The sequence below is a fragment of the Schizosaccharomyces pombe genome (assembly GCF_000002945.2).
Source record: "Schizosaccharomyces pombe strain 972h- genome assembly, chromosome: II".
Lineage (NCBI taxonomy): Eukaryota > Fungi > Ascomycota > Schizosaccharomycetes > Schizosaccharomycetales > Schizosaccharomycetaceae > Schizosaccharomyces > Schizosaccharomyces pombe.
In genome coordinates this window covers 3,567,584-3,590,831 of record NC_003423.3, presented here as the reverse complement: position 1 = coordinate 3,590,831, position 23,248 = coordinate 3,567,584, and the positions used below count along the sequence as shown (strand labels likewise).

At 35.4% G+C, this 23,248-nt stretch overlaps 10 protein-coding genes and 12 long non-coding RNA genes across 22 annotated transcripts; 14 read left to right on the top strand and 8 right to left on the bottom strand.

Moving 5' to 3' along the window:
- Nucleotides 1-328: 328 nt before the first annotated feature.
- Nucleotides 329-1,537, top strand: SPOM_SPNCRNA.6194. The gene has a single exon (NR_195544.1). It is a non-coding gene; the product is annotated as a non-coding RNA (long non-coding RNA).
- On the bottom strand, nt 446-2,156 carry trm11 (tRNA (guanine-N2-)-methyltransferase catalytic subunit Trm11; the record flags this gene model as incomplete). The annotated part of the gene is made up of 5 exons (NM_001022418.3): nt 1,237-2,156; nt 1,029-1,193; nt 709-987; nt 554-669; nt 446-505 (listed from the first exon to the last, which is right to left on the bottom strand). Exons 1-5 carry the CDS (start codon nt 2,024-2,026, stop codon nt 446-448), a joined length of 1,410 nt encoding a protein of 469 aa, NP_596497.2. The 5' UTR covers nt 2,027-2,156.
- On the top strand, nt 1,716-2,103 carry SPOM_SPNCRNA.6193. The gene has a single exon (NR_195543.1). It is a non-coding gene; the product is annotated as a non-coding RNA (long non-coding RNA).
- Nucleotides 2,157-2,190: 34 nt separating the features above from the next.
- Nucleotides 2,191-5,622, top strand: acl4. Its single transcript, NM_001022416.4, has one exon. It carries the CDS (start codon nt 2,344-2,346, stop codon nt 3,352-3,354), a length of 1,011 nt encoding a protein of 336 aa, NP_596496.2. The 5' UTR covers nt 2,191-2,343; the 3' UTR covers nt 3,355-5,622.
- nat1 (NatA N-acetyltransferase complex subunit) lies at nt 3,486-5,964 on the bottom strand (the record flags this gene model as incomplete). Its single annotated transcript, NM_001022415.3, has 1 exon — nt 3,486-5,964. Exon 1 carries the CDS (start codon nt 5,571-5,573, stop codon nt 3,486-3,488), a length of 2,088 nt encoding a protein of 695 aa, NP_596495.1. The 5' UTR covers nt 5,574-5,964.
- SPOM_SPNCRNA.6192 lies at nt 5,675-6,452 on the top strand. Its single transcript, NR_195542.1, has one exon. It is a non-coding gene; the product is annotated as a non-coding RNA (long non-coding RNA).
- On the bottom strand, nt 5,863-6,848 carry SPOM_SPNCRNA.1619. The gene has a single exon (NR_150513.1). It is a non-coding gene; the product is annotated as a non-coding RNA (long non-coding RNA).
- A 143-nt stretch (nt 6,849-6,991) lies between these two features.
- On the top strand, nt 6,992-8,843 carry his4 (imidazoleglycerol-phosphate synthase). The gene is made up of 2 exons (NM_001022414.3): nt 6,992-7,125; nt 7,232-8,843. Exons 1-2 carry the CDS (start codon nt 7,006-7,008, stop codon nt 8,735-8,737), a joined length of 1,626 nt encoding a protein of 541 aa, NP_596494.2. The 5' UTR covers nt 6,992-7,005; the 3' UTR covers nt 8,738-8,843.
- Nucleotides 7,092-10,659, bottom strand: rft1 (Man5GlcNac2-PP-Dol translocation protein Rft1). The gene has a single exon (NM_001022413.3). It carries the CDS (start codon nt 10,495-10,497, stop codon nt 8,914-8,916), a length of 1,584 nt encoding a protein of 527 aa, NP_596493.1. The 5' UTR covers nt 10,498-10,659; the 3' UTR covers nt 7,092-8,913.
- Nucleotides 8,788-10,110, top strand: SPOM_SPNCRNA.1618. Its single transcript, NR_150512.1, has one exon. It is a non-coding gene; the product is annotated as a non-coding RNA, possible alternative UTR (long non-coding RNA).
- On the top strand, nt 10,297-10,728 carry SPOM_SPNCRNA.6191. The gene has a single exon (NR_195541.1). It is a non-coding gene; the product is annotated as a non-coding RNA (long non-coding RNA).
- Nucleotides 10,729-11,112: 384 nt separating this feature from the next.
- On the top strand, nt 11,113-12,799 carry hfi1 (SAGA complex subunit Hfi1/Ada1). The gene is made up of 4 exons (NM_001022412.3): nt 11,113-11,593; nt 11,636-11,862; nt 11,914-12,013; nt 12,132-12,799. The coding sequence occupies exons 1-4, from the start codon at nt 11,377-11,379 to the stop codon at nt 12,605-12,607; spliced, it is 1,020 nt and encodes a 339-aa protein (NP_596492.1). The 5' UTR covers nt 11,113-11,376; the 3' UTR covers nt 12,608-12,799.
- SPOM_SPBC887.17 (transmembrane transporter) lies at nt 12,718-15,389 on the bottom strand. Its single transcript, NM_001022411.3, has one exon. The coding sequence runs from the start codon at nt 14,798-14,800 to the stop codon at nt 12,923-12,925; it is 1,878 nt and encodes a 625-aa protein (NP_596491.1). The 5' UTR covers nt 14,801-15,389; the 3' UTR covers nt 12,718-12,922.
- SPOM_SPNCRNA.6190 lies at nt 14,666-14,877 on the top strand. Its single transcript, NR_195540.1, has one exon. It is a non-coding gene; the product is annotated as a non-coding RNA (long non-coding RNA).
- On the top strand, nt 15,239-15,438 carry SPOM_SPNCRNA.6189. Its single transcript, NR_195539.1, has one exon. It is a non-coding gene; the product is annotated as a non-coding RNA (long non-coding RNA).
- Nucleotides 15,439-15,581: 143 nt separating this feature from the next.
- SPOM_SPBC887.16 (uncharacterized protein) lies at nt 15,582-15,911 on the bottom strand (the record flags this gene model as incomplete). Its single annotated transcript, NM_001022410.3, has 1 exon — nt 15,582-15,911. The coding sequence occupies one exon, from the start codon at nt 15,909-15,911 to the stop codon at nt 15,582-15,584; it is 330 nt and encodes a 109-aa protein (NP_596490.1).
- SPOM_SPNCRNA.1617 lies at nt 15,794-16,477 on the top strand. The gene has a single exon (NR_150511.1). It is a non-coding gene; the product is annotated as a non-coding RNA (long non-coding RNA).
- A 122-nt stretch (nt 16,478-16,599) lies between these two features.
- SPOM_SPNCRNA.1616 lies at nt 16,600-18,179 on the bottom strand. The gene has a single exon (NR_150510.1). It is a non-coding gene; the product is annotated as a non-coding RNA (long non-coding RNA).
- SPOM_SPNCRNA.6188 lies at nt 17,096-17,549 on the top strand. Its single transcript, NR_195538.1, has one exon. It is a non-coding gene; the product is annotated as a non-coding RNA (long non-coding RNA).
- A 56-nt stretch (nt 18,180-18,235) lies between the features above and the next one.
- On the top strand, nt 18,236-19,983 carry sur2 (sphingosine hydroxylase/sphingolipid delta-4 desaturase Sur2). Its single transcript, NM_001022409.3, has one exon. It carries the CDS (start codon nt 18,571-18,573, stop codon nt 19,450-19,452), a length of 882 nt encoding a protein of 293 aa, NP_596489.1. The 5' UTR covers nt 18,236-18,570; the 3' UTR covers nt 19,453-19,983.
- On the bottom strand, nt 19,645-23,105 carry SPOM_SPNCRNA.6187. Its single transcript, NR_195537.1, has one exon. It is a non-coding gene; the product is annotated as a non-coding RNA (long non-coding RNA).
- On the top strand, nt 20,356-23,239 carry pfh1 (DNA repair and recombination protein). Its single transcript, NM_001022408.3, has 2 exons — nt 20,356-21,898; nt 21,940-23,239. Exons 1-2 carry the CDS (start codon nt 20,644-20,646, stop codon nt 23,100-23,102), a joined length of 2,418 nt encoding a protein of 805 aa, NP_596488.1. The 5' UTR covers nt 20,356-20,643; the 3' UTR covers nt 23,103-23,239.
- The last annotated feature ends 9 nt before the right edge of the window (nt 23,240-23,248 follow it).

The window sequence follows — 23,248 nt, the reverse complement described above, 5'->3', positions numbered from 1 at the left end:
GACTTTGTTCGATTTTATTTTATTTTTTCTAATACCATATGAGTTGCTTTTCGGTTTAAAATTTTTTTACTCCCTATTGCGAAATAAATAATTCTTAAATACTAATCTGCTTTCATAAACAAGCCATAGCATATAAATATAAATATATATATATATTTTTCTAATGGTAAATTGGACACGAAATACCAAAAATTTTTTTATATAGTTTTAGACATGCTATTTCAATAGTGCTTTGGAAAATTGCTGCTTCATGACTATACGAAAAATAAATGTAGTATATTACAAGTAACAATTAAAAACCCAAATTTATTTAACAATCTCGTATTCTTTAAACCAAAAAAGTTGCTAAAATTAAAAAACCAGAGGAGAGGAAAAGGGAAACGGATAACAGGACATCAAATTTATTCTCTTTTTATTTCCTTGCCTCAACAAATCCATTGCTAATTTATTCTAAGACAGGAGAAAATTTGGTACTTGCGGATGCACGCCCTGCGCTGCTAAAGTACTGTTATATTCACATTAGTAATTTGTTGAGCCGTCTGAACTAGCTTACCTTTTCTCGAAAATTGTGGTGCGAGGGTGTCTTATTATTTATTTTAGGGAGTAAATTTAAACTTTTTGAATCGTGAGCTCTAGGGAGTCTCTGAAACGTCAACAATCGACGTGACCCTAATAGGTTAATAAAATGTATGGTTGGTTAAAACTTACAGTGAGTGAAAGGCTGTATGCTATTATAAATCAAAGAAAGATACGGATGTGAAGGAATATCATCGATACCATACTCTTCTGTTATAGTTGGAAGCCACAAAACCAATCGACCACCATCAACAAGACGATCTGAGGCAAAACATATAATGTCGTAAACCATATCACTAATTTGATATTGCTCCAACTTTGGATAGTGATTACCGGTTGAACTGGACTCTTTGGGTGGTCTTTGAGAGCATTTGGCGATCTTTTTAGCACCAGCACGGACGCCATAAGGAGCTATCAAATGTTAATGGAAATGTTAAAAAAGAAAGACTTACGGTCGCAGACAATCGCATCTAGTAATAAATTTTTCCTCAGTGGGCAATTAGTGACATCTCCAGTGAAAGTATCTAAAAAGAATGGGGACAATTTGTATTGCCGAAAATTGGATTTAATAGATCTTCCATTTTTTCCGCGCATCTGCCTACCATCTATATCAGAACCTGCAAAACAATGTTAGTTTGGCATAACTGGAGAGCAACCTACCAAGTGTATGAGCTCCAAAAAAACTACATGTATATAAAAAACTTCCAGTTCCTACAAATGGATCATATATAAGTTTCCCAGGAGCTGCCATAGCCATTTGAGCCGTTACAAGAGAAAGCTCTGCGTCAAAACTAGTAATTCCAATGTAGCTTCTTTGTTTCAAATCAAATGTATCAATTGCATCACGAGAACCACTGCCGCACCAATGACCAAAGTAAACTTTAGGCCCTTCTACGTTGTTCCTACGATTTTCTAAAACCGTGAATACGTGTTGCGGGTTGTGCATAGATACTGGTCCTTGTAACTGCATGTATTCAAAATCGCTTATAATTGACAATTGTTCCTTCATCGTCCTTCGGGTGCCAAAAGTTTCAAATGTAAATTTGTATGAACTATTATGTTTAAAAGAGTCCCAAGGTGCGGGATTTAGCTCTTTCATCTTTTCATGTAACCGCGTAAAAGAATCCCCAATACAATATATTTCGTATATCCCTTTACAAAAAATTGATCTCCGAATCCAACGCCTTGCATCTTCGTTGCTATTAACGACGGCTAGCATAAATGGATTTTGGGTTGTAGCATCATTCGGAGAAATTGAGTCTTGAAACTCTTTAATTGCATGAGAAAACAATGCCTGATTCCGACTTTTATCGCTTTTGAAAGCAACATTCAAATATTCTGATTTTGGAATTAACCAAAACTCAACGTTTTCAATCTTAGCTAATGTTTCTAATTCAGGCAAATGAAAGTGTGCATGAGTAGAAGCTAAATGCAGTAAATAGACAGACATCTTAAGGGTTACAACATTTATTGGATATGGGATTTAAAATATCTGAAAAAACATATATGGCCTTCTATTGTAAGTAAATACTAGCTTTACTAAAATTTTATAAATGACTAGTTTACGAGAATGTTGTAGTGGAAGAAAAATTTCATCTTAGCAACAAAACCACTAGACCTTTGCCAACTTACTGTAGTTTTGCATTGTTTGGTTATTAAACAAATCTTTATGTTTTGTAATACTTTTAATAACCAAATATACTTTTTTAAAGCCCTTTGTTAAATAAAAGAAGGTTGGAAGCACAATTAATAAACGAAACAATCAATATGTCTGTAACCGACGCCGAATTATTAGAAATTCGTGAGAAGTTAGTAAAAGACGAAACATCCGAAGCATTAATTCTTGCCAAAAAAGCTGCGGATAAAAGTCCCAAGGAAGATGGAAGGGCGTTCGAGCTATTGGGTGAAGTTTATGCAGAGTTAGCTGACGTTAAAAAAGCGAGGTCTGCTTTTAAGGAGGCTGTTTCGCGATCAAAAAATTTAACAAATGACCAAGGGTACGAAAAATACCTTTGGCTTGCCCAAATTAATGATAATGGATCGAAAGCTTTAAAACTTTATCAAAAAGGAGTCACTATCCTCGAACGACTTTTGATAGACAAAGGAGAAGACGCAGATCTTAAGAAAAAGATTCAGGGAGCTTATTGCAGCATTGCTGAGCTTTTTATGACCGATTTATGTATGCAACCTGATGCTGAAGAAAATTGTGAGTTATATACAAAACTAGCATTACAGATTGATGCCACAAACGCTGAAGCTTTACAGACACTAGCATCTATGCGTATTAGTCAACAAAAAATAGAGGAAGCCAAAGATGCTTTATCTAAATGTTTGCAATCTATTTCTAGGGCGGCTACGGAGGATAGTGTTGATCTCCCTACCTATGCAGTTCGAACATCCATTGTGAGGCTATTAATTGAAGTTGAAATGCATGAAGAGGCTCATCAACTTTTGGTATACCTTCAGAAAGAGGATGATCAAATTTTGGATATATGGTACTTATTGGGCTGGAACTGTTATGTAGAAGCTCAAAACCTACAAGAACAGGGTAATGGGTCTGAGGAAGAAATAAAAGAGCTTCTCATGAATGCAAAGTTTTATTTCATTTCGGCCTTAGGTGTATATCAAAAAATAGGATGGGATGATGAGGGCATCAAGAGTCATATTCAGGAACTACTCGAAATTTTGAATGGCCTTGGTGTACCGAATATGGACGAAGAAAACGAAGAAGCTGAGTGGGAAACTTCTGAAAACGAAGAGGAAATGGATGAAGATTAGAATTTTGTGTGGTTTCCTTGAATAAGTTGTCACTTTTAGGGTTTTAATTTTTGGGTATTATAGGTTATCAAAATATAAATATAGTCCGTCGACATCACATCCTTCATAACTGTGTATCCGAAAAGGGGTTCTTACAATACTGAAGTTTCTAGACTATTAGCTTTTTGGTGTAATCCTTCAATGTTGTTAGTTAGTGCGTAATAACAGAATATTATACCTTTAAGTTTATAAAGTTTAGAAGATAAAATTTTTAAGAATCCCCAGCCTTTGATTTTATGCCAGCAAATTGGCTGTAAGAACCTCATAGCTTCTGTTAATGGATCATCAGTGATTAGCAGCTTATGCCCAAAGTAGTCTTCATCAATAACCAACGGCTCTTCACTTTCAGAAGGGATGTAACTTTTAATCTTATCCTCCTCTATTTTTTGCAATTTCATGATTTTCTTATTGTCCTCTCTAGCGTACGCAATTTGTTCAACTTCCGACATATGGGATATCTCTTCAGCTTTATTTCCGTACATATTAAACTTGGATTCAAACAACAATAGGTATATGGTAAGAGCACCAAGAGTAGCTCTCAAATAATCTGTTGAAGACCACAGGTTATCGGACCACTCTACTAATTCAACGTATTCTTGAAATTCACCGTCCTCTGCACATTGTGTGAAATAATCAAATTTCAAAAATGACCATTTTTTGTAAATTTGATAAATAGAATGGAACCTTTTCAAAGCTAGCCCATATAATTTCTGCCGTAATAGGGACTCACCATCTTCAACTAAAAACCAAACACATTCAGTTTCTGCTAAATAATTGCATACCCCGCCAAATCTGAATCGTGAGAACTTAGACAAGACAATATAAGCTTCCTCATTTCTATCCATACGTATTAAATATTTTGCATATTTAGAAGCTAGAGCACGGTCACTTTTATCAAGTTCCACTGACCGTTTAAATGAGCACAGTGCCTCTTCAATTTCACCCATGCACAAGAAAATTTTTGCTTTTGCCAAAAAAAGTTCTGGATAAGTCGGTGTATGATCAATTGCTAAATTGAGCCAATAATTCGATTCTTCATAATCACCTAGCTTATAGTGTGCGAGGCATAAGCAATAGGTACACCATAGTTTATGTGTTGGTATATTTTTAGCAGAATCGCCTTCTCTAAAATTACTCAACATAGTAATTAACTTCTTAGAGAACGCATCATTTGTTTTAAGTGGGATTTTAAGTAAACTGATGAAGGAAGGAATAAAATGATGCATGGAATACGAGATCAAGTGATTTAAACAAAAATCGTAGTCCAGATTTTTGGAGAGCAAGAAAATTAAAACAGATATACCAGTCTGAAGAATCTCTGAAAATGTTTTAATTAAGGAATCAGTTCTCTTTAGCAAGAGATCAAGAGCTAAACCTCCACTTTTGTAAAAATTCCATAAACTATTCAAATATTTCTCTGAATAATCTAAGCGATTTGGAAACTTGATGAGCAAACGAGCGTATAGGTATATCGATTCTTCGTAGTTTTTCTGGCGAAATGCAAAGTCAGCCTTAATATGCTCAAAGTTGAAGTTATTTAAGAATGAATTTTGATTCATTAATAAAATTTCTAACACGGTTTGACTACCGTTTTCGATATGCTCGCATATTCTAGGTAAAAATGAAATAAGCCTCGAAACAACTAAAGGGGATAAATTACATGAACTGATTAAATATTGAATTTGTTCCAACGACTCTTTATAATTCCCAGAAAGAAAAGCAGACAACGTAAAACATAATCGATATTCTAAATTACTTGAATCCAGTTGCAATAGTCGATTCCAATTATCAAAAAGGGGTTGATACAAACCAAGTTGAGCTTGCAAATACGCGGCATCGTACCACAAAGATTCATTGTTAGGAGATATTGCTAATGCATTCTGATAGCATTTAAGTGAGTTGTTGTAATCTTTGGTTTCTCTGTAAACAATAGCTAAAGCATGCCAACAAAATTGAGATTTAGGATCGATAGAAGAAGCATACCCACATTTCAAAAGTGCACTACGACTATCATGCAGTTTGCAAAGATTTAAACCTAGCAAAGCTACGGAGTCGGGATGTTTAGGCTTTTTTTTTAATACTGACTGGATAGTTTTGAGACTTTTGGAATATTGTCCCTTTTCAAATTGATCTATAGAACGATCAAAAAGAAAAGCTTCTTTTTCGGACAATTTACTCATCGAAGGATAAGACTTTAATTGAACACCCTGCTGCTAAGTCAATAATCACGTTTATAATATTGCATGCGCCCTATAGGAATTGTAACAGTAAATACTTCAGTGCGTATAACAATTTGATCTGAAAATATAATTACTCCAAAAATATGTAAAAATGTTACAAACAAGTAACCTGAACCTGAATATTTTAGAAGAAAATATATTTTACCAACGCATCAACGAACGATCGGCTGAGCCAAGAAAAGTGATTTACGCATAAATAACCAAAAAAAGATCAATAAATTGGTACTAAACTTATATAGTTACTCATAAATACCCAAGTAAAAGTATCACTGATTTTATTTTTAAGTGTTCCTCATCAACTTAGTCGAGTGAAAGCTGAAGGTTTTTTCCTGGTTCTAAGCGACAACTAAATTGTATAATTATTAACAAATGTCTACCCTATCTCCAATTTATATTCCAATACCTTTTGGAAGAGTGTCTTAATTTTATTATAAAAAACAATAATTTTGCAAAAGATACTAACGACTTTGTAGTTTCGCATTAGTTAGAAAAAAAAAGAAGATTGGCTGAAAAATTTTAATTTCCTAAAATATTTAAGGATTGAGCAAAGGAATAGAAACGGTAACGGAACCTAACTATAATTCTTTAATCGTTTTATCATAGAAAATCCAAAGCTTTTCACATTTGCATTCCAGGGGTTTTGCCGTAAGGGAAAAATCGTTAGTATTCTAAATAGACAAAAGATTATTTCTTGATAGTATGAACGTAAGGGATTCAATCAAATATCGAATAAAATTTACAAGAATTATGTCGGTTAAATCACATTCATCACTGTTTGATTGTGCTTCTTAAATACTAAGTCTCAGTATTAGCCATGTTAAGTTGTATTTCCTTTACTCATTATGGCTAATCAAGAATTAACAATTTAAGACATAAAGAATATCAACGAAAAGATAATAAATGTCTTTTGCTCTAATTTACTTCTATTTTCTGCAAAAGATCATACAAATAAATCTACTATTGTTGGCATACACTGCATTACTCAAAGTAGCAAAACCTTCAAATAACAATGAATTATACTAGCGGTAGCAATACCAAATAATGCTAGCATCTTAATTCAAGATTGACAAATAACGGAACGTCTATAAAGTTGTTTTAAAAAATACGTTGATTGATGAAAATATAGTTACATTACTTTGATAAAGCTTTATAAAATACCTTACCCCTTTAGGCATTGCATCACTCGTATATTGTCTGACATTGAACAAAAAAAATACTTTGGACGCATCAATGAGTTTTGTAGTAGTTTATGTGCTACAGACTCTGTAAGATAATGAAGTTGATCGCAATACGCTATCGTAATGCAATCGACGGTGTGCCATGAGTATACATTATAAGCAAATTTGAAGTTACATTTTGCATTACTCATATTATGATTGTTTCAATAGTTGATTATGGTAGTGGAAACGTTCGATCCTTAATCAATGCCGTTAGGTATTTAGGGTTTGAAACACAATGGATCAGGAATCCCCATGATATTGAAAAAGCTGAAGTATGTCATTATTGTTTTTAAAAATGTTGTTACCATCTACATTATAAAGGCTAAGTCAAATCGGTTTTTTTTTTCGTTTTCATCAAATACTAATCTATACTTTCAGTGCTTGATTTTTCCTGGTGTTGGAAACTTTGGTTTCGTATGCGATTCCTTAGCAAAGCAAGGATTTTTAGAACCCTTGCGTCGCTATGCTTTGTCTGGCAAACCTTTTATGGCTGTATGCGTTGGAATCCAAGCATTATTCGAGGGGTCTGTTGAAGCACCACATTCTAAAGGGTTGGGCGTATTTCCGGGGTTAGTCCAAAGGTTTGACAACGATGACAAGACCGTCCCTCATATTGGTTGGAATTCTTGTGCTGTACGATCTGACACTTCAAAAGAGTTTTTTGGTATGCGCCCACATGACAAATTTTATTTTGTGCACTCTTATATGATTCCAGAAAAGGGACTTATCCTTCCTCCAGAGTTCAAAATTGCTACCACGAAATATGGAAATGAAACCTTTGTAGGTGCTATTGTAAAGAATAATTTTTTAGCTACCCAATTTCATCCGGAAAAAAGTGGATCTGCAGGTTTGCGTTGTTTAAAGGCATTTTTAACCGGTAATTATGAGCAACCTATAAGTGGTGAAGCATCTAAACTTATAGAGAACTCCTTTGGCGGATTAACAAAGCGTATTATTGCTTGCTTAGATGTCCGTTCCAACGACGCTGGTGACCTTGTAGTTACAAAAGGTGATCAATATGATGTCCGTGAAAAATCTTCTGGAAGCGAGGTTAGAAATCTTGGAAAACCTGTGGAGTTATGTCAAAGATATTTTCAAGAAGGCGCTGACGAAGTCGTTTTTTTGAACATCACTTCATTTAGAAATTGTCCAATGGCCGATGCACCTATGTTACAGGTTTTAGAAAAGGCAGCTCAAACAGTATTTGTACCTTTAACAGTAGGTGGTGGAATCAGAGATGTATCAGATCCTGATGGGACTTTTCATCCTGCTGTCGAAGTTGCTGGTATTTACTTTAGATCAGGTGCCGACAAAGTATCTATTGGAAGTGACGCCGTTTATGCCGCAGAAAAGTATTACGAAAATGGGAAGAAATTGAGTGGAAAAACTGCTATAGAAACAATTTCTAAGGCCTATGGTAATCAGGCAGTTGTTATTTCGGTTGATCCTAAACGTCAGTATGTAAAAGTTCCTGAAGATACTAAACACCATGTTGTGAAAACATCTCGGCTTGGACCTAATGGAGAAGCATATTGTTGGTATCAGTGCACCGTTAAAGGAGGTCGTGAATATCGTGATATTGATGTTGTTGAACTTACTCGTGCTTGTGAAGCAATGGGTGCTGGTGAAGTACTATTAAATTGTATGGATCAAGACGGTTCAAATGCTGGGTATGACATAGAACTTGTTCGTCTTGTTAAAAACTCTGTGAATATTCCAGTAATAGCTTCAAGTGGTGCTGGTATTCCCCAACATTTTGAAGAAGTATTTAAAGAAACGGATTGTGATGCAGCTCTTGCCGCCGGAATTTTTCATCGACAAACTTGTCGCATAGAAGACGTCAAAGAATATCTGGCAATACACGACGTTCTGGTTCGCACTTAGCTAGCGAAGTCCGTCTGAATTACGATAAAAAAATATTTGTATCTAATTCCTTCCCCTTTTAGCACTAAATTAGATGTCAATAGTGCACTGAAATTGCATATGCCAATAAAATTTGTTTTGGATAATATAAATTTTTATCCAGATTATTAAAACTATCTGACATAGAGTAGTATTTATTACTTTATGTAATATTTACTCAGCAGAATTTTTGCATATCCTCTTACGTCTTTATCGACTAAAATTATAAAACAACTGTACAAGATGGCCAGTGAGGGCGCGGACAGGAAGTATACCAAAAAGGGGACTTTAGATTCTCTCCAATGTTTTACGAGGAAGCTGCTTATAATAGACAAAAGAATTGAAAGAGCTAGCAAAAAAGGCCTAGGAAGAGACCTCGGGAGACTAAAATCTTTATAATTGTGAAGAATAAACCGTAAGGCAAAACATATCCTCAGTGATAAATTTAATATATTTGCAAGGATTAATCCATGAGAGCCTAAATTAAACCATGATAGAAGGAATTTTCCAGTAATAAAATAAAATACAGCGGAAGCCAAATAACACTTCCCTTGATCATACAACTGAGAAGAGTTGGCTGCTGAAACATAAAATGCTTCCAACACGCCGTTTGCAGCCATAAACGGAATATACATTGCGTACCAAGATAAAATGCTAGAGCTATCAGGAGAAGCCCACTTACTTCCTGCGCCAAACAAAAGAACAATGTCCGAGTAATTACTTCCAAAAAGGATAAACAAACTCATATAAGAATATAATTTTAAAATCCATGCCAACAAATTTAAAGCCTTTTTTTCATCTTTTTTGTTCTTATAATGCGTTAACTGAGCAAAAACAATGTGAGAATGGTCCTCTACTGGTCGAAACACGATTCTCGCCAATAAAGAACCATAATTGGAAGCTAGCGCATACGGACCTTGAGCAGAAGGAGAAGCATACCATGCTACCATTATCTTATCGCCCTTTGTGATTAGGTGTTTTAACAACACTTGATAAGTATGTGAACAGATTATTCGAAGAGTAGAACTATCCCAAAATATATACCTCTCGTTTTCTCCCACTTTGTGGAGAAATATGGAGAATGGCTGTTTAGCAAAATACCTTAAAGTAAAAAAAATGGTTACTTTTTCTGACAAGTTACCGAGGGCAAAAGGAAGACTTGACGGTGCCTTATTCCTTCCTAAAACAGAAATTGCAAAGGACAATAAAGAGCAAATAATTGTTCCAAGTCCTTCTGCTGAAGCAGTCTTGGAGAACTTCTGGCGCCATTGAAGAACTTCATAGTATGGTTCAGATAGCAACTCAATGAAACTAGAAACGGTGTAAATAAAAATACATGTTTTAGAATAAGGAAAATTAGGAAGTGAATAGAAGTAAAATAAAGAAACCAGAAGCGATATTACGATACCAATGTAAACACTGATCAAAGAAGTATTCTTGATCAATTGCAACTGATCACTTAATTTTTTTGATTTGTTTGACTCAGTAGAAGTAGAGGTAATTATTGCATTTTCCGAAGGAATTCTTTGCATAGCTAATCGAACCGACTCCCTGCTGAGGAAAAGGATCGTACTCTGTAATATCTCAAAATGAATAGAAGAAAATGCATAGGCGCTAGGACTAGTTAACCGAATGGTCAGTTGGTTTAAGAAGAAAGTCAATATTCTCGAACTTCCTTGAAAAAATATGGAGGAGCGCAGTCCCTTCGAGGACGACTGCAGCAAAGAATCAGATTTATCCATTAGCTAGTTGGTACTGATCTAGATTCAAAGAATTATACTACAAGTCAATAGTTGTTTACCTCTTTCTTCCATTAATGTCCCAACTTTTTTTATGTAATTCGTATTCTAACTTATAAATGAGATATTTACTTGGTGGATTTGGCGCATAAATGGGTGTCTCTTGAGCGCGCAGTTAACTTTTCAGGACACATTACTAACATAGAGCATTAAGGAATTCTACAATATACTTGAGTTAACGAAGTAGAGTTGCCATGTTTAACCCGCCGGCTATACAGCCATATTTGTATTAAAGATGCGTTAAAGTACAGTAAGCTTCTACTGCTTGTAATTCATATGCTGTTAATACCAGGTTACCTTAAACTTCCATAAGTATAATAATCACAAACCCATTTCACGACTGATTTTAAGGACGTAGGTACAATTAAAATTCGTTTTCCTATTTTATAATTTTGTGGTTAGATAATTAATAGTAAATCAGATACTCAAGAATATACAGATGATTATTACTGTATACTAAAATTTTTTTAGGCTGAAGAGTGTTTGATGTTTAGTGAAGCGTACCGTAAATTAAGCATTGCTGGCATGTAATAACTTGGACTACTTCTAGTTTAAGGCATCATTCTACTAAGTCTGAAAGTTTTTTGTTTGAAACTCATTAAGAACCTTTGTAGACAACTTTCTATTAAAAAAAATAGGTTCTTTATTTGTACTTAGCTTTACTTTTGCATCTGCTTTTTAGCTACAAGTTTGAACAATTTACTTGTGTTTTACACCAATACTGGGACTTATGCGATTAAGCTTTCTATTTTAATTCTGCTATTATTTTTTTTTGTCATAAACTTATTTTGATGACCTTGATGATTAAATTGTACTAGAAAAATGACAGAAGGAGTTACTGTACAAAAAGTTCAAAGCGCTAGCTCGAATGGGCACAAACCCAACACAGTAATTTCGCAAATAATCTCAGAGATGCAATCACTTTTGGGTAGCAGTTTCGAGGTGTATACTAAAACAATGACGGACTTCTTAATTGGACAGTTGAGCAGAAAGGAAATGAAGTCGATGCTGTTAACTTTCGCTGGAAAATCAAATTTTGGTAAGATATAAATTTTTATTTAATATTGTTCTGACACTTTAGATAAACTACACAATTCAATCATTTTTCATATTCTCAAATTGATGCAAAAAAATAATGATACCTTTAGTGCTCTACATCATTTACCTTGGTTTAAACGGAAGAAAGTCGATAATAGTTTATTTTTACATAAAAAAATTAGTTCGCAGAATGCACAGGTTCGATTAATCAAGCGAATAGTAATGTCTTTAAGTTATAAAGACCGGGCTAGGATCAAAACTGCTTTAAAAGTAGGCTTTATTATAAGTCTTTTTTATCACCTTTCTAACAAACATATCTAGGAAAAGCCAGTTACACCAAGTTTGATCTCAGGATTGCTGCTGGAAACGAGAATTGCAAAATTACCTAAAATTCCTGTATCCCGAGACAAGCTGAATTCAGGTAAGCCTATTCTTTAATAGGTTCTAAGGAAGTATTCAAAAGTGTAACCATTTAATTTTTATTAACGGAAATTTCCTTTTAACCACAATTTGGGTAATATTTTCACTAACCTCATTAGTATTTGTAAATGATATTAAAGCCGGCTATGTTGCACCTCTAGCATGTGAAACACTTGAACTTCCAGATTCAGAATCGTTAAAAGAACGAATTACAGCTATTTCTCTTGAAAATGGCTTATTGGGTGGTGTACAAAAGGGTGTGTCTGATATTATATTGGCTGGGTTAGAAAGCCATCTAAAGAACATTCTAAGCAGATGCTTTTCTATATTAAACAAAAATATTCGACAAAAAAATACTGAAAATGATGCGGCAGGTTTTACCATTAATGACCTTAATCTAGCATGGACTATTGAACCTCATGCTTTTGTCGAACAGTATCCACAGAAGTTAAGAATGCCGTTTTTGCTTCATGATAGTTATACTGAAGATGAAATTTCAATTTGTGCAGAATCGCCAAGCTACATGCTTGCAAGCAATGATGCGCAAAGTGATAGGAATTCTGTTGCTTCCCTTTTAGATGAAGTGCTTTCATAACCGCGGAGGTTCTTTTTTTTTTAATCTAATCGTCAGAAGTGCTTTATTTATTTACAATCTTAAAAGCTTCAAGGGCTATTCTTCAAGCGTTTCAGCTCGCAAATATACAAGACTTGATTATCCTTTTAAGTTAGATTTTTTTCACATATTTTTTTTTTTTAATTTATAGTAATGAATTTAATATATAACAGGTTGCGAAATATGTAAGATGAAGCAATATAGATATTCTAAAATACGTAATTATCCAGCAAGATTTACCGACAGAATACTATTATTGTTCAAGATTTGCTAAAATATAGTATTAGTAAAAACTGTTTAAATACGATCATCAGTATCCATATCGATGCCAGCATAAGGCGTCCGGAAATCCTGTTGTCTATTACTGAAACTTTCACTTTCGCCAACAGCTTCGTCAACAGAAATGCGCTCATCGTCCATCTTCTTTAAAGATGTTTCTTTCATTGTAACGTCCTCATGAGTAGTTTTCTCATTTTTACCGTCCTCCGAATAAGATCTACTAGTAGCCATCTCTAAGGTGGCATTGTCCATAGCTTTGCGGTCGTCAGGATCTTCCCAAAATCTGCGGTTACCCTTAAAGAGGCGACGTACCCATTGAGGCAATAAACCCCCCTCGACACGCCATGTCCAAGCTTCTTTTTGATTATAGTCAGCCGGTACAAGTCTACCGCGTGACATTTTGTCAATAGCATAAATAATGGAGTTTAGTAGAGCGTAGCAAATAATACCGGCAATCAAGCCATACGCAATCGAGTAGGTAAATGGCATCAAAGCAATTGTAATAAAAGCAGGAATGGAGTCACCAAGGTAACTCCAGTTAATCAATGTAGTACTCTTCATCATCATACTGCCGACAAGTACTAATGTAGAACCGGTAGCCCAGACTGGAATACTTGAAAAAATAGGAGCAAAGAAAAGAGAAATGAAAAAGCAAATGCCTACAACCATACCTAAAATCCCTGTTCTACCGCCAGCCGAAATACCAGACCCGGATTCAATAAAAGCAGTAACAGGTGAGCAACCAAAAAGTGACCCAATAGAAATACTTAAAGCATCGACGATGTAAGCAACTGCGGATCCTTCAAAGTCTTGAGTACGAGGATCGACCAAACCAGCATAGTTAGCCATTGAGTAAAGTGTACCAGTCATATCCATAATGTCAACGTACAGAAAAGTAATCAGTGCAATGGCAAATTGACCGCCTGTAACGTTCCACTGTTGGGCAACAAGAATACGGTTAATTTTTCGAAAGCTAACAACCTTTTTGAAAAAATCAAAATTATAATCCCCTGTAAGCGTGTGGGGAAACATAGTTACTAATGAGCGTCTAGGCCAACTTGTGATAGTGACAAGTGCGATTCCAGCAAGGACAGCACCTTTAAATTTGTACATCATTAAAATAGCAGTGAGAACACCGCCACAGAATATACCTACCCACATTCTTCCTGATTGTAATTGATGACCGTTGCAGCTATAATCAGCGTTTAGGTATTCTGGAGGGCATCCTCCTAAAGCGACAATATCAGATGAGGAATGCCCAATGACTCCTAACCCAGCACTTGGACTGAGTCCGATAATTGTGAGATACAAACCAATACCAGCACCAGTAGCAAATTTCAAAGAGGCAGGAATAACTCGCGCCAGCCATTGGCGTAGACCTATAACAGTTAAACCAGTAAAGATGAATCCTTCAACAAAAACAGCTAAAAGAGCTTCTCGATAGGAAACACGTCCAGTGCCATTATATCCGACAACTTGGTACGCAAAATAAGCATTTAAACCCATACCAGGGGCCATACCCACGGGCATATTGGCAAAAAGACCCATGCAGAAAGAAGCGAGAGCAGAAATGGCAGCGGTGGCTGTGACGAGATCACGATGAAAGTCTTCTTTGCAAAGTACATAGTCATCAAGTTTGTCACAATCATCACGATTAGCTTCAGTACATTCGCAAGTGCCGCCCGTATCTACGAGAATGGTAGCATTGACAGCCAAAATGTAAGCCATTGCAAAAAAGGTAGTAAGACCAGCACTAATTTCGAGAGAAAAGCGACTGCCTTTACGCTCCCGAGGATGACCACATCCCTCTAGACGAAACCAACGTCCGAATGCCGAACGAGCGACGATCACGTCGAACTCTTCGACCCAATTCCTTACTTTTTGTGTGATGCTCATCTTCTCGATAAACTAAGGAAAAAAAGAAAAGAGGATTGAAATATTAAAACAATAAAAACGAGAATACTTATAATATATGTATATATATTACACTAGGTATCCAAATAACCTGCCGAGGATAAATAAAACACAACAAATCAACGGAAAGATCCGTGTTAATGCTAAGCAAAAAGCCCTTTTCACAAAAATAGATTACTTATTAAAGATACAAATATTAGAGAAATCCCAAAACCCACAAGGAAAGAAACCGATTTTGCTTCCAAACCTCAAAAACAGTAAAAGCAATTTAAAAAACTTTTGATGAAATTGTAAACAAAGATCGAGATAAAAGCAATCTAATCTTTAAAGTTGTTTGATCAAAGCCGTTTTCTAAAATCCAGAACCTTTTCGACCTACCACTAATCTAAAAATTTTCTGCTAAGCGATGAATCTCGATCTCAACGTGAAGATTGAAAAAACTTTATAATCCTTATCAACTGGATGCAAACCTACACCTAATTAAGTACAACAGTGAGTTTTCAGTCCAGGACCTCTTTATTACTGCAAAGAAATAGAAATTGGTGTTTAGAAAAAAGTTTGTAAAAAATGCAAAGTGTCGCTGATGGACCCAAGGACTGTTAAATACTAGTCAAATTTGGGCGCTTATATTTAACAGCCAATAGCTGTGCTATCAGATACTGCGTCAATTTCGCTACTTCAAAAAATGAGATAAACTCAAAATTCCACTGCCAATAACCTACTCCAAAGATATAAAAAATTCTTAAAAGTAACAATGATAACATTAGTAGTATTCTTCACAAATAATCGACATGCGAAAATTGCAAGAATACAAATGTATTCTGAAAAATAAAATGAAATTAAGCAGCCAAAAAAGAAAGAAAAAATGAAGATTACTAAAACTATTTTTGAATTCTGTCTTTGCTAAAGTTATTGCTTCTCTTTCTACTACTTGCATTAGTAACAGGGGGGTTTCATGTAGATAACCCTCACATACTCTCTCACGTTGACGCTGAATGCTAGGAGCAAAAAAATTAATTAAACCCGTTTTAACGACTTTAACTTGAGCACACCACAGGACTTTGTAAGGATATTGTAAATTGGTCCGAGCCATGTTTAAGATATCACCTATACAAACATATTTATATCACATTTGTTCGTTTTTGCAATCGCTTATCAAAATTCATGCAATTATAAGATAATTAAAGTAAACGAAATCATTAAGGTAAGTGATTATAGATTTAATACTTGTGCTCGTTCGTTTGGTGAGTTTTCTCTGACGGTACAGATACAAGATTATTTTGACTTGAATACCCCCATTATTGAACCTTCATAGTAAAAAGAAAAACACATGTGGGGGACATATGCTGGTAGGTGCAGCTAATACTAAAAGTTAAAGTGGGGAAAAAGACCTTACTGGGGGTACATAAGTTTATATGCTATAGAAGGTTAGCAAATGATTTTAACTGTGGTATGAAATTAAAGTGGGATAAAAAGACTTCAGTGGGGGATTCAAGAATTCATTTAGGGAAATCCTTGAAGTATGAAAATTTGAAACGATATAGATACAAGTAAACTACGCATAATTCACAAGGCGGTATTCGAAAAATGAAATTCTTAAAAGACTATCAAGCGTTATTTTATTATATTATTATTTACTACTTTTTTTTTTGTACTAACAGCTTTACTATATCTTTTTCTTAATGCAGCTACCAGGATATTTGTACTGCAAAGCACCCGACTGTAATGTTCACTCTTAATACATTCATTAGTAGTTTTTCCAAATCCATATGTTTTTAGCCGGCTAAGGTATAATGTACTTTAAAAATCGCTGCTGATCTAGTCAAAAGTTTAATGGAAATCATCCACTGTATTACGAAACATATAGTATTTTTAACTGTGTCGCACTAATTAAACAAAGGTTGTAGCAGCTTTTAGGCAGCTGGGATGGATTTTTCAACCAAGATAACAAAACCGTCAATTATTAGACAGGAATCCAAAATTATTGATTCCTTTTTATTATTGCATTTTCAATTCCAAAACATGCAAAACAGAAGAGATGTCAATGGCATCCCGGTAAATAAAAGAGTCCTTTTTTTAGAGGGGATGGGGACCGGCATTTTACCAATTTGGTACAAATCAGTCAATCTAACTATTAAATGGATTTGCAAGTTAATTCATTGGATCCTATGAGTTTAAGGTATGCTACTCCTAGTGTGAATGGTATTCTATGTTGATTGTTTATAGCTTTTCTTTCTACGCATGCACATCTGTTATGAAAGCACAATCATATAAAATTACACGGAATCATTGTTTAGCAATAGCACGCTGACAATTTCACAGGTCGCTTCAGTGCTATTTTCTATTTACAAGCCGTGGTAGTTTAATTATCGACATTATGTTATTTTTTGTTGAAAATAGCAATATCAAGTGTCCTTCGTAGTCGCTTCATAAAAAGTCAATTCTCTTTGTACCGAAAATTAAAACCCATTCAATTGCTGTCTTTCGCTGAAATTGTTAAATTACTAACGACCTAGACGGATTCCAAACAAAAAACGGAAAACAAATTTTTTTTTTTTTGTCAAACGATTTTTTTTACTATCTGTGTTCAGCGGAATGTACAACTTTAACCCTTCCGATAGTTTAAAAAAATCCCAGTATCAAAGGGAGTAAAAAGTAACAAAAAGCTTCCGTTGAATGCTACGACTTGTAGCCACATTTTTTAGTCCCTAACAATTATAGCGAGATATATTTGCTTCCCGCTCTAATATAGTGTAGTGTAGTTTAGATCCGCTACATCACATGTTACCAGCAAAAAAAAAACATCAGATTTTGCCTACAATGAGATGATACGATTTGTAAAAAAATCTCGTGTTTTCAAGAACACCAGCAAAATATATATATCGCAGTTTTAACCTGCATTCCGCAGTTCAAAAACATCCAATTCCTCTACTTTTCAAAAAGTCTTTCACAACTTTAGGGTCAAGCAATCTAGCTTAATCTTTAATCCCTTCTTGTAATAGTTTCAATTGCAAATTATTGTAGGCACTTAGTTTTTGGTTGTTAAAATAACAAGGTCTTGTTATTGCCGAATACAATACGTCTCAATTTTTTGACATCTTTTAGTGTTCAAACTTGAAAACTTGCAAGTTTCTAATTTATCTGTAATTCCATTTGTGTCTAAAAACACCGACGGTTATTACTTTTGTTCTCGCCTTCCCTTCTCCCTTGAGACAGATCGATATAATTTATCAATTTAATTTTGTTGGTCCATACTGATCAATTTCGGATTTTTTCGTTGGCGAAAGTTCCGTTTCTTAAAAATTAACTACATCTCGCTGCTTAAATCGGTAAATCGACAAAGACAGCCGCGCAAAGCTTGTACCTTAAACTTTGCTTTGCATTATATAAATTGTCACCATCGCAAACTAGCTCACCGAACCTCCGCCACAATCGTTGTGTTTGATAGTTTGTTTTTCCCAAAGACAAATTATTGAAAATCGAACAAATAAAGAGGTTTGTTTCGTTTAAATATCCTTTTTATTACTTGTTGTTTTAAAAGGTTCCTTATTGGTTTCATCGTTTTTCAATTGTTTGTATAAATCACATTTCTTGCCGTTTGTGATTTGTATATATTGTACCAACTGTTTTCTTTCTTCAGTCTAGACACATAGATATATATTCGCATATATATAACTAATCAGCTTCTCTCTTTTCTTACACTTTCACTTAACTTTTTGCTATATTTTCGAATTTGAATTTTTCTTGCCACTATGGTTACCACCGTTGAAATGTTAACTACCTGGAACCCAGTGACCGTTTCCTTGGTTTCTCCTGTCATCATTTACTGGGTTGCTTCTGCTTTCTTCGGATTTTTGCATTACATTGAATTACCTGTCTTTGAGAAGTATCGCATTCATCCTCCGGAGGAGATAGCCAGACGCAACCGTGTTCCTCAGATGGCTGTTGTTAAAGCCGTGCTTTTCCAACAACTTTGCGAAGTCGTCGTTGGAATCGCATTGGCCATGTTCGAGGGCTATCCTGAACCCATTGACGAGGCTAAGCAAATGTTACGCTACGAGGCTTTCTTCAGCAAGAATTTGCCTGCTTTGTTACAAGTTGCTCCCTTTGCCCCTAAATTGGCTTATAACTTTATTGTTCCCGCATTCCAATACTTCTTTGCTTTCTTCATCATTGACAGCTGGCAATACTTCTGGCACCGTTACCTCCACTACAACAAGAAGCTCTACAACATGATTCATGCCCATCACCATCGTCTCCAAGTTCCCTATGCTATGGGTGCCCTTTACAACCATCCCTTTGAAGGTTTGATTTTGGACACTTTTGGCGCTGGTGTTGCTTATCTCGCCGCCGGTCTTTCTCCTCAACAAGCTGTTATTTTCTTCACCCTTTCTACCTTGAAGACTGTTGATGATCACTGTGGATACGTATTCCCTTATGACCCTCTTCAAATGTTCTTTGCCAATAATGCTCGTTACCATGACCTTCATCACCAACCTTACGGTTTCCAAAAGAACTTTAGCCAGCCCTTCTTTACCTTCTGGGACCACGTTTTGGGAACTTACATGCCTCCCAAGTCTGAAACTCCTTACGAGAAAAAGCAAAAGGCTAAGAATGCAAAGAAGGTTAACTAGAAATTACAAAAGTACATGTGCTCTGTGATATTTGCATTTTTTGAATCTTTCTTATCCTTAGTACTTCTGCTGAATCCAATATACTGTTTTTTTTATATTGAGTTATAAATGTTTACTATTAATTTTTTCTCATTCTTTCTAGTTTCTTTGTTTGCTATTTTCATTTTTTTTGAAATTTTATTAATCTAATTGTTCTTCCTTTTAAATTTGTCGGTAGTACAAATCGATTGGCAATCCTTACTGTTGAAGTTATCCCTCCTATGACTCTAGGTATTTGTGATAACCGTAACCTTGTATTTTTATGTTATTTTCCACTTCTAAAGTCTCTTTAAAACGGGATGTTTGACACGGACTGCTGAAGAACACGATACTTACCTAAAGATGCATGTTTTTGTGTATCTTTACCAAAGTTGGTTGGTCAACGAATTTAAATCGTTTGTCGCTCATTATTGAATTTTCGACTTAGTATTGATTGTTTTAGTCTACATACAGTATATAATTTATTAATTGATAGCATTTATTATTTACAGACTTCCGAGGATATGGTATCGTAGACGCGTTTTATCAAATATTATAAAATTAATAACTTACTGTAAACACGGGTTAATATTTGCTTCGATTGTAACATATTATAACAAAAGTCAATTTATTTGCATTGCATTGCATAGGCCCCGAAAGCAAATTATGCAAGTTATACTTAAGGAACGACTAATGTAAAAAGGACTTTATGATAATTACAGTATTGAATGATAAAAAATTTGTGCAAAAGTTGTGAAGTAAAAAACACGTGCCTGGTGGTGACAGACGTGACGCGTCTTGACATACGCGCTTTCATTTGTCTCGTCCACTACCACCGTAAATTTGATTTTTATTAGTATAGCGCTTTCATTTCTGTACCTCCTTGTCAACAGCCGTTTCCTCGACATTGACAAATTTCTTCAACCGGTATCCCAATTAATACAATCAACAAAGGGATACTTCCAACTCTTATGTGCTTGGACCGCTTATCATAGGTGTTAGGTCGAGGTCGCATAAGTCAGTAGCAGATTGTTGTTTAAATTCAAACTGAAATTGTTTTCTTGTTGCTTTTCTTCGATCAAACAATTTTGGGTGATCTATTTCGTTTACGGTTTCTTTTTTTAGACAACCTGCGTACAGATCGCCTTCCAGTTTCTTGAAGTAATTCGATGAATGTTTTCGTGCCAATCTCTTTATAAATTTAGTCACTCTTTTAGGAAACGTATCCCCGTCATGTTTCAAAGAGCTCAGCAGAAAAGCAGCTTGCTTCATACACAAAACGAGTCATCGCATCAACCCTCCTTGAACAAATTGGGCGGTTTTTCGTCCGCTTCTTTAAACTTCAATTCCTCTCGCTCCTCTACTAATGATGATCAGCAAACATTTTCTAGCCAGTCTGATAACCTTCCGTCATCTCCAATAACCCTACCAGCCAAAAGAGGTCGTTCTGCTGCTAGCTTAAAACAACTTGATAACACCGTGGGATTCGATGTTTCGAAACCCTCACTGCCCGTTTTTGAAAATTCTGGCTTGGGTAGTAAATACTCCACTGAAATAGCGAATGGCGTCTATATTGATGAAAATGACTTTGATGATGATCTACTTTTAGAAAACGATATTGACCAAAAACCAATTCCTTGGTCTTCATCCCCTATCGAGCATACTAAGTTAACTAAATCAATGCTCTCGAGCGAAAAGCGGTCAAAAAATCATCTCTCAAAAATTTACGAAGACCATACTTCTGAAAAAGGCGCAAGTAGCGTAATATCTAGTAATATTACGAGGCAGGGAATAAAACGCTCACGAACCCTTCCTTGGGCAGTGGATCCTTACAGATATGGAGATCCTGATCCTAAAAGAACCAGCACTTCAGCTGATATCAGTCAACACACTGTATCTAATGATTCTTCAAATAAGCTTAGCAATGGACGAAGCAGTTCTTTGGATAGTCTGGCTAAAAAACGCATGAGTAAATCTAAGTCTACCCCACAGATATCTAAAAAATTTTCTGTTCCTTTAAACTCTGCTTCCAAATCGCCAATAGGATCTTCTTTGTTTAAGACAAGTGATTCTCGTAAAAAATCTGTCCCTAGCATATTCCTTTCCGATGAGCAAAAAAGAATTTTAGACATGGTTGTTGAGCAACAACACAGTATATTTTTTACGGGCTCTGCTGGAACAGGTAAATCTGTTCTCCTCCGAAAAATAATTGAAGTCCTAAAATCTAAATATAGAAAGCAATCTGACAGAGTTGCTGTTACCGCTTCTACAGGCTTGGCAGCCTGTAATATCGGCGGTGTAACACTTCACTCCTTTGCTGGGGTAGGCCTTGCTCGTGAATCTGTCGACCTCCTGGTATCTAAAATAAAGAAAAATAAGAAGTGTGTTAATCGTTGGTTGCGCACCAGAGTTTTGATCATTGATGAAGGTAAACAATTTAAGTGAGTTTATATTTACTAATAACTATAGTTTCTATGGTCGATGCTGAATTAATGGACAAGTTAGAAGAGGTTGCGCGTGTTATTCGCAAAGATAGTAAGCCATTTGGTGGAATTCAGTTGGTTTTAACTGGGGATTTTTTTCAGTTACCTCCTGTTCCAGAAAATGGGAAAGAATCGAAATTCTGTTTCGAATCTCAGACATGGAAAAGCGCACTTGATTTTACAATAGGATTGACTCACGTTTTTCGGCAAAAGGATGAGGAATTTGTCAAAATGCTTAATGAATTGCGCCTCGGGAAATTATCTGATGAATCGGTTAGAAAATTCAAAGTTCTTAATAGAACGATTGAATATGAAGATGGGCTTCTTCCGACAGAGTTATTTCCCACACGTTATGAGGTTGAGCGTTCGAACGATATGCGTATGCAACAAATTAATCAAAATCCTGTCACGTTTACCGCTATTGACTCGGGTACTGTTCGAGATAAAGAATTTCGTGACCGATTACTGCAAGGGTGCATGGCTCCTGCCACTTTAGTGTTAAAGGTAAATGCTCAGGTAATGCTTATAAAGAATATAGATGATCAGTTAGTAAATGGATCTCTTGGAAAAGTTATAGGTTTCATAGATGATGAGACCTATCAAATGGAAAAAAAGGATGCTGAAATGCAGGGAAGAAATGCTTTTGAATATGATAGTTTAGACATTTCACCCTTTGATCTTCCAGACGTTAAGCAAAAGAAATATAAATTGATTGCAATGCGTAAAGCTTCATCCACGGCAATAAAATGGCCATTAGTTCGTTTTAAACTTCCAAATGGAGGTGAACGTACAATTGTTGTACAACGGGAAACTTGGAATATTGAGCTTCCCAATGGTGAGGTTCAAGCTTCTAGAAGCCAAATTCCTCTTATTTTGGCTTATGCGATATCTATTCACAAGGCACAAGGACAGACTTTGGATCGAGTCAAGGTTGATTTGGGTCGTGTTTTTGAGAAAGGGCAAGCGTATGTTGCCTTATCTCGTGCAACTACTCAAGAAGGTCTCCAGGTTCTTAATTTTTCGCCTGCGAAGGTGATGGCACACCCCAAAGTCGTGCAATTCTATAAACAACTGGCTTCTGTTAATGGTTTGCCGATACGTAATGAAAACAAGGCTCCAGTTCAAATGAGGGGAGTCAAAAATAAGTAAAAATCAATTTTTACGAGTTTACCATGTACTAAAGATTTATTCATAACGGCCTGAATATATATGGTTGAAGTGTACAGTGATTTTAGACTAATTAGGTAATTTTATTCATAGAAATAATTTTAATAATATATTCATATATTTAATTT

What these genes read in the sequence shown, in the direction of transcription:
- SPOM_SPBC887.17 (NM_001022411.3), bottom strand. Translation starts at nt 14,800, where the DNA reads ATGAGCATCACACAAAAAGTAAGGAATTGGGTCGAAGAGTTCGACGTG.
- pfh1 (NM_001022408.3), top strand. Translation starts at nt 20,644, where the DNA reads ATGTTTTCGTGCCAATCTCTTTATAAATTTAGTCACTCTTTTAGGAAA. An exon ending in AGTTTTGATCATTGATGAAG is followed by an intron (nt 21,899 to 21,939) that starts GTAAACAATTTA and finishes TAATAACTATAG; the next exon opens with TTTCTATGGTCGATGCTGAA.
- hfi1 (NM_001022412.3), top strand. Translation starts at nt 11,377, where the DNA reads ATGACAGAAGGAGTTACTGTACAAAAAGTTCAAAGCGCTAGCTCGAAT. An exon ending in CGCTGGAAAATCAAATTTTG is followed by an intron (nt 11,594 to 11,635) that starts GTAAGATATAAA and finishes CTGACACTTTAG; the next exon opens with ATAAACTACACAATTCAATC. An exon ending in CCGAGACAAGCTGAATTCAG is followed by an intron (nt 12,014 to 12,131) that starts GTAAGCCTATTC and finishes TAACCTCATTAG; the next exon opens with TATTTGTAAATGATATTAAA.
- rft1 (NM_001022413.3), bottom strand. Translation starts at nt 10,497, where the DNA reads ATGGATAAATCTGATTCTTTGCTGCAGTCGTCCTCGAAGGGACTGCGC.
- sur2 (NM_001022409.3), top strand. Translation starts at nt 18,571, where the DNA reads ATGGTTACCACCGTTGAAATGTTAACTACCTGGAACCCAGTGACCGTT.
- his4 (NM_001022414.3), top strand. Translation starts at nt 7,006, where the DNA reads ATGATTGTTTCAATAGTTGATTATGGTAGTGGAAACGTTCGATCCTTA. An exon ending in ATGATATTGAAAAAGCTGAA is followed by an intron (nt 7,126 to 7,231) that starts GTATGTCATTAT and finishes CTATACTTTCAG; the next exon opens with TGCTTGATTTTTCCTGGTGT.
- acl4 (NM_001022416.4), top strand. Translation starts at nt 2,344, where the DNA reads ATGTCTGTAACCGACGCCGAATTATTAGAAATTCGTGAGAAGTTAGTA.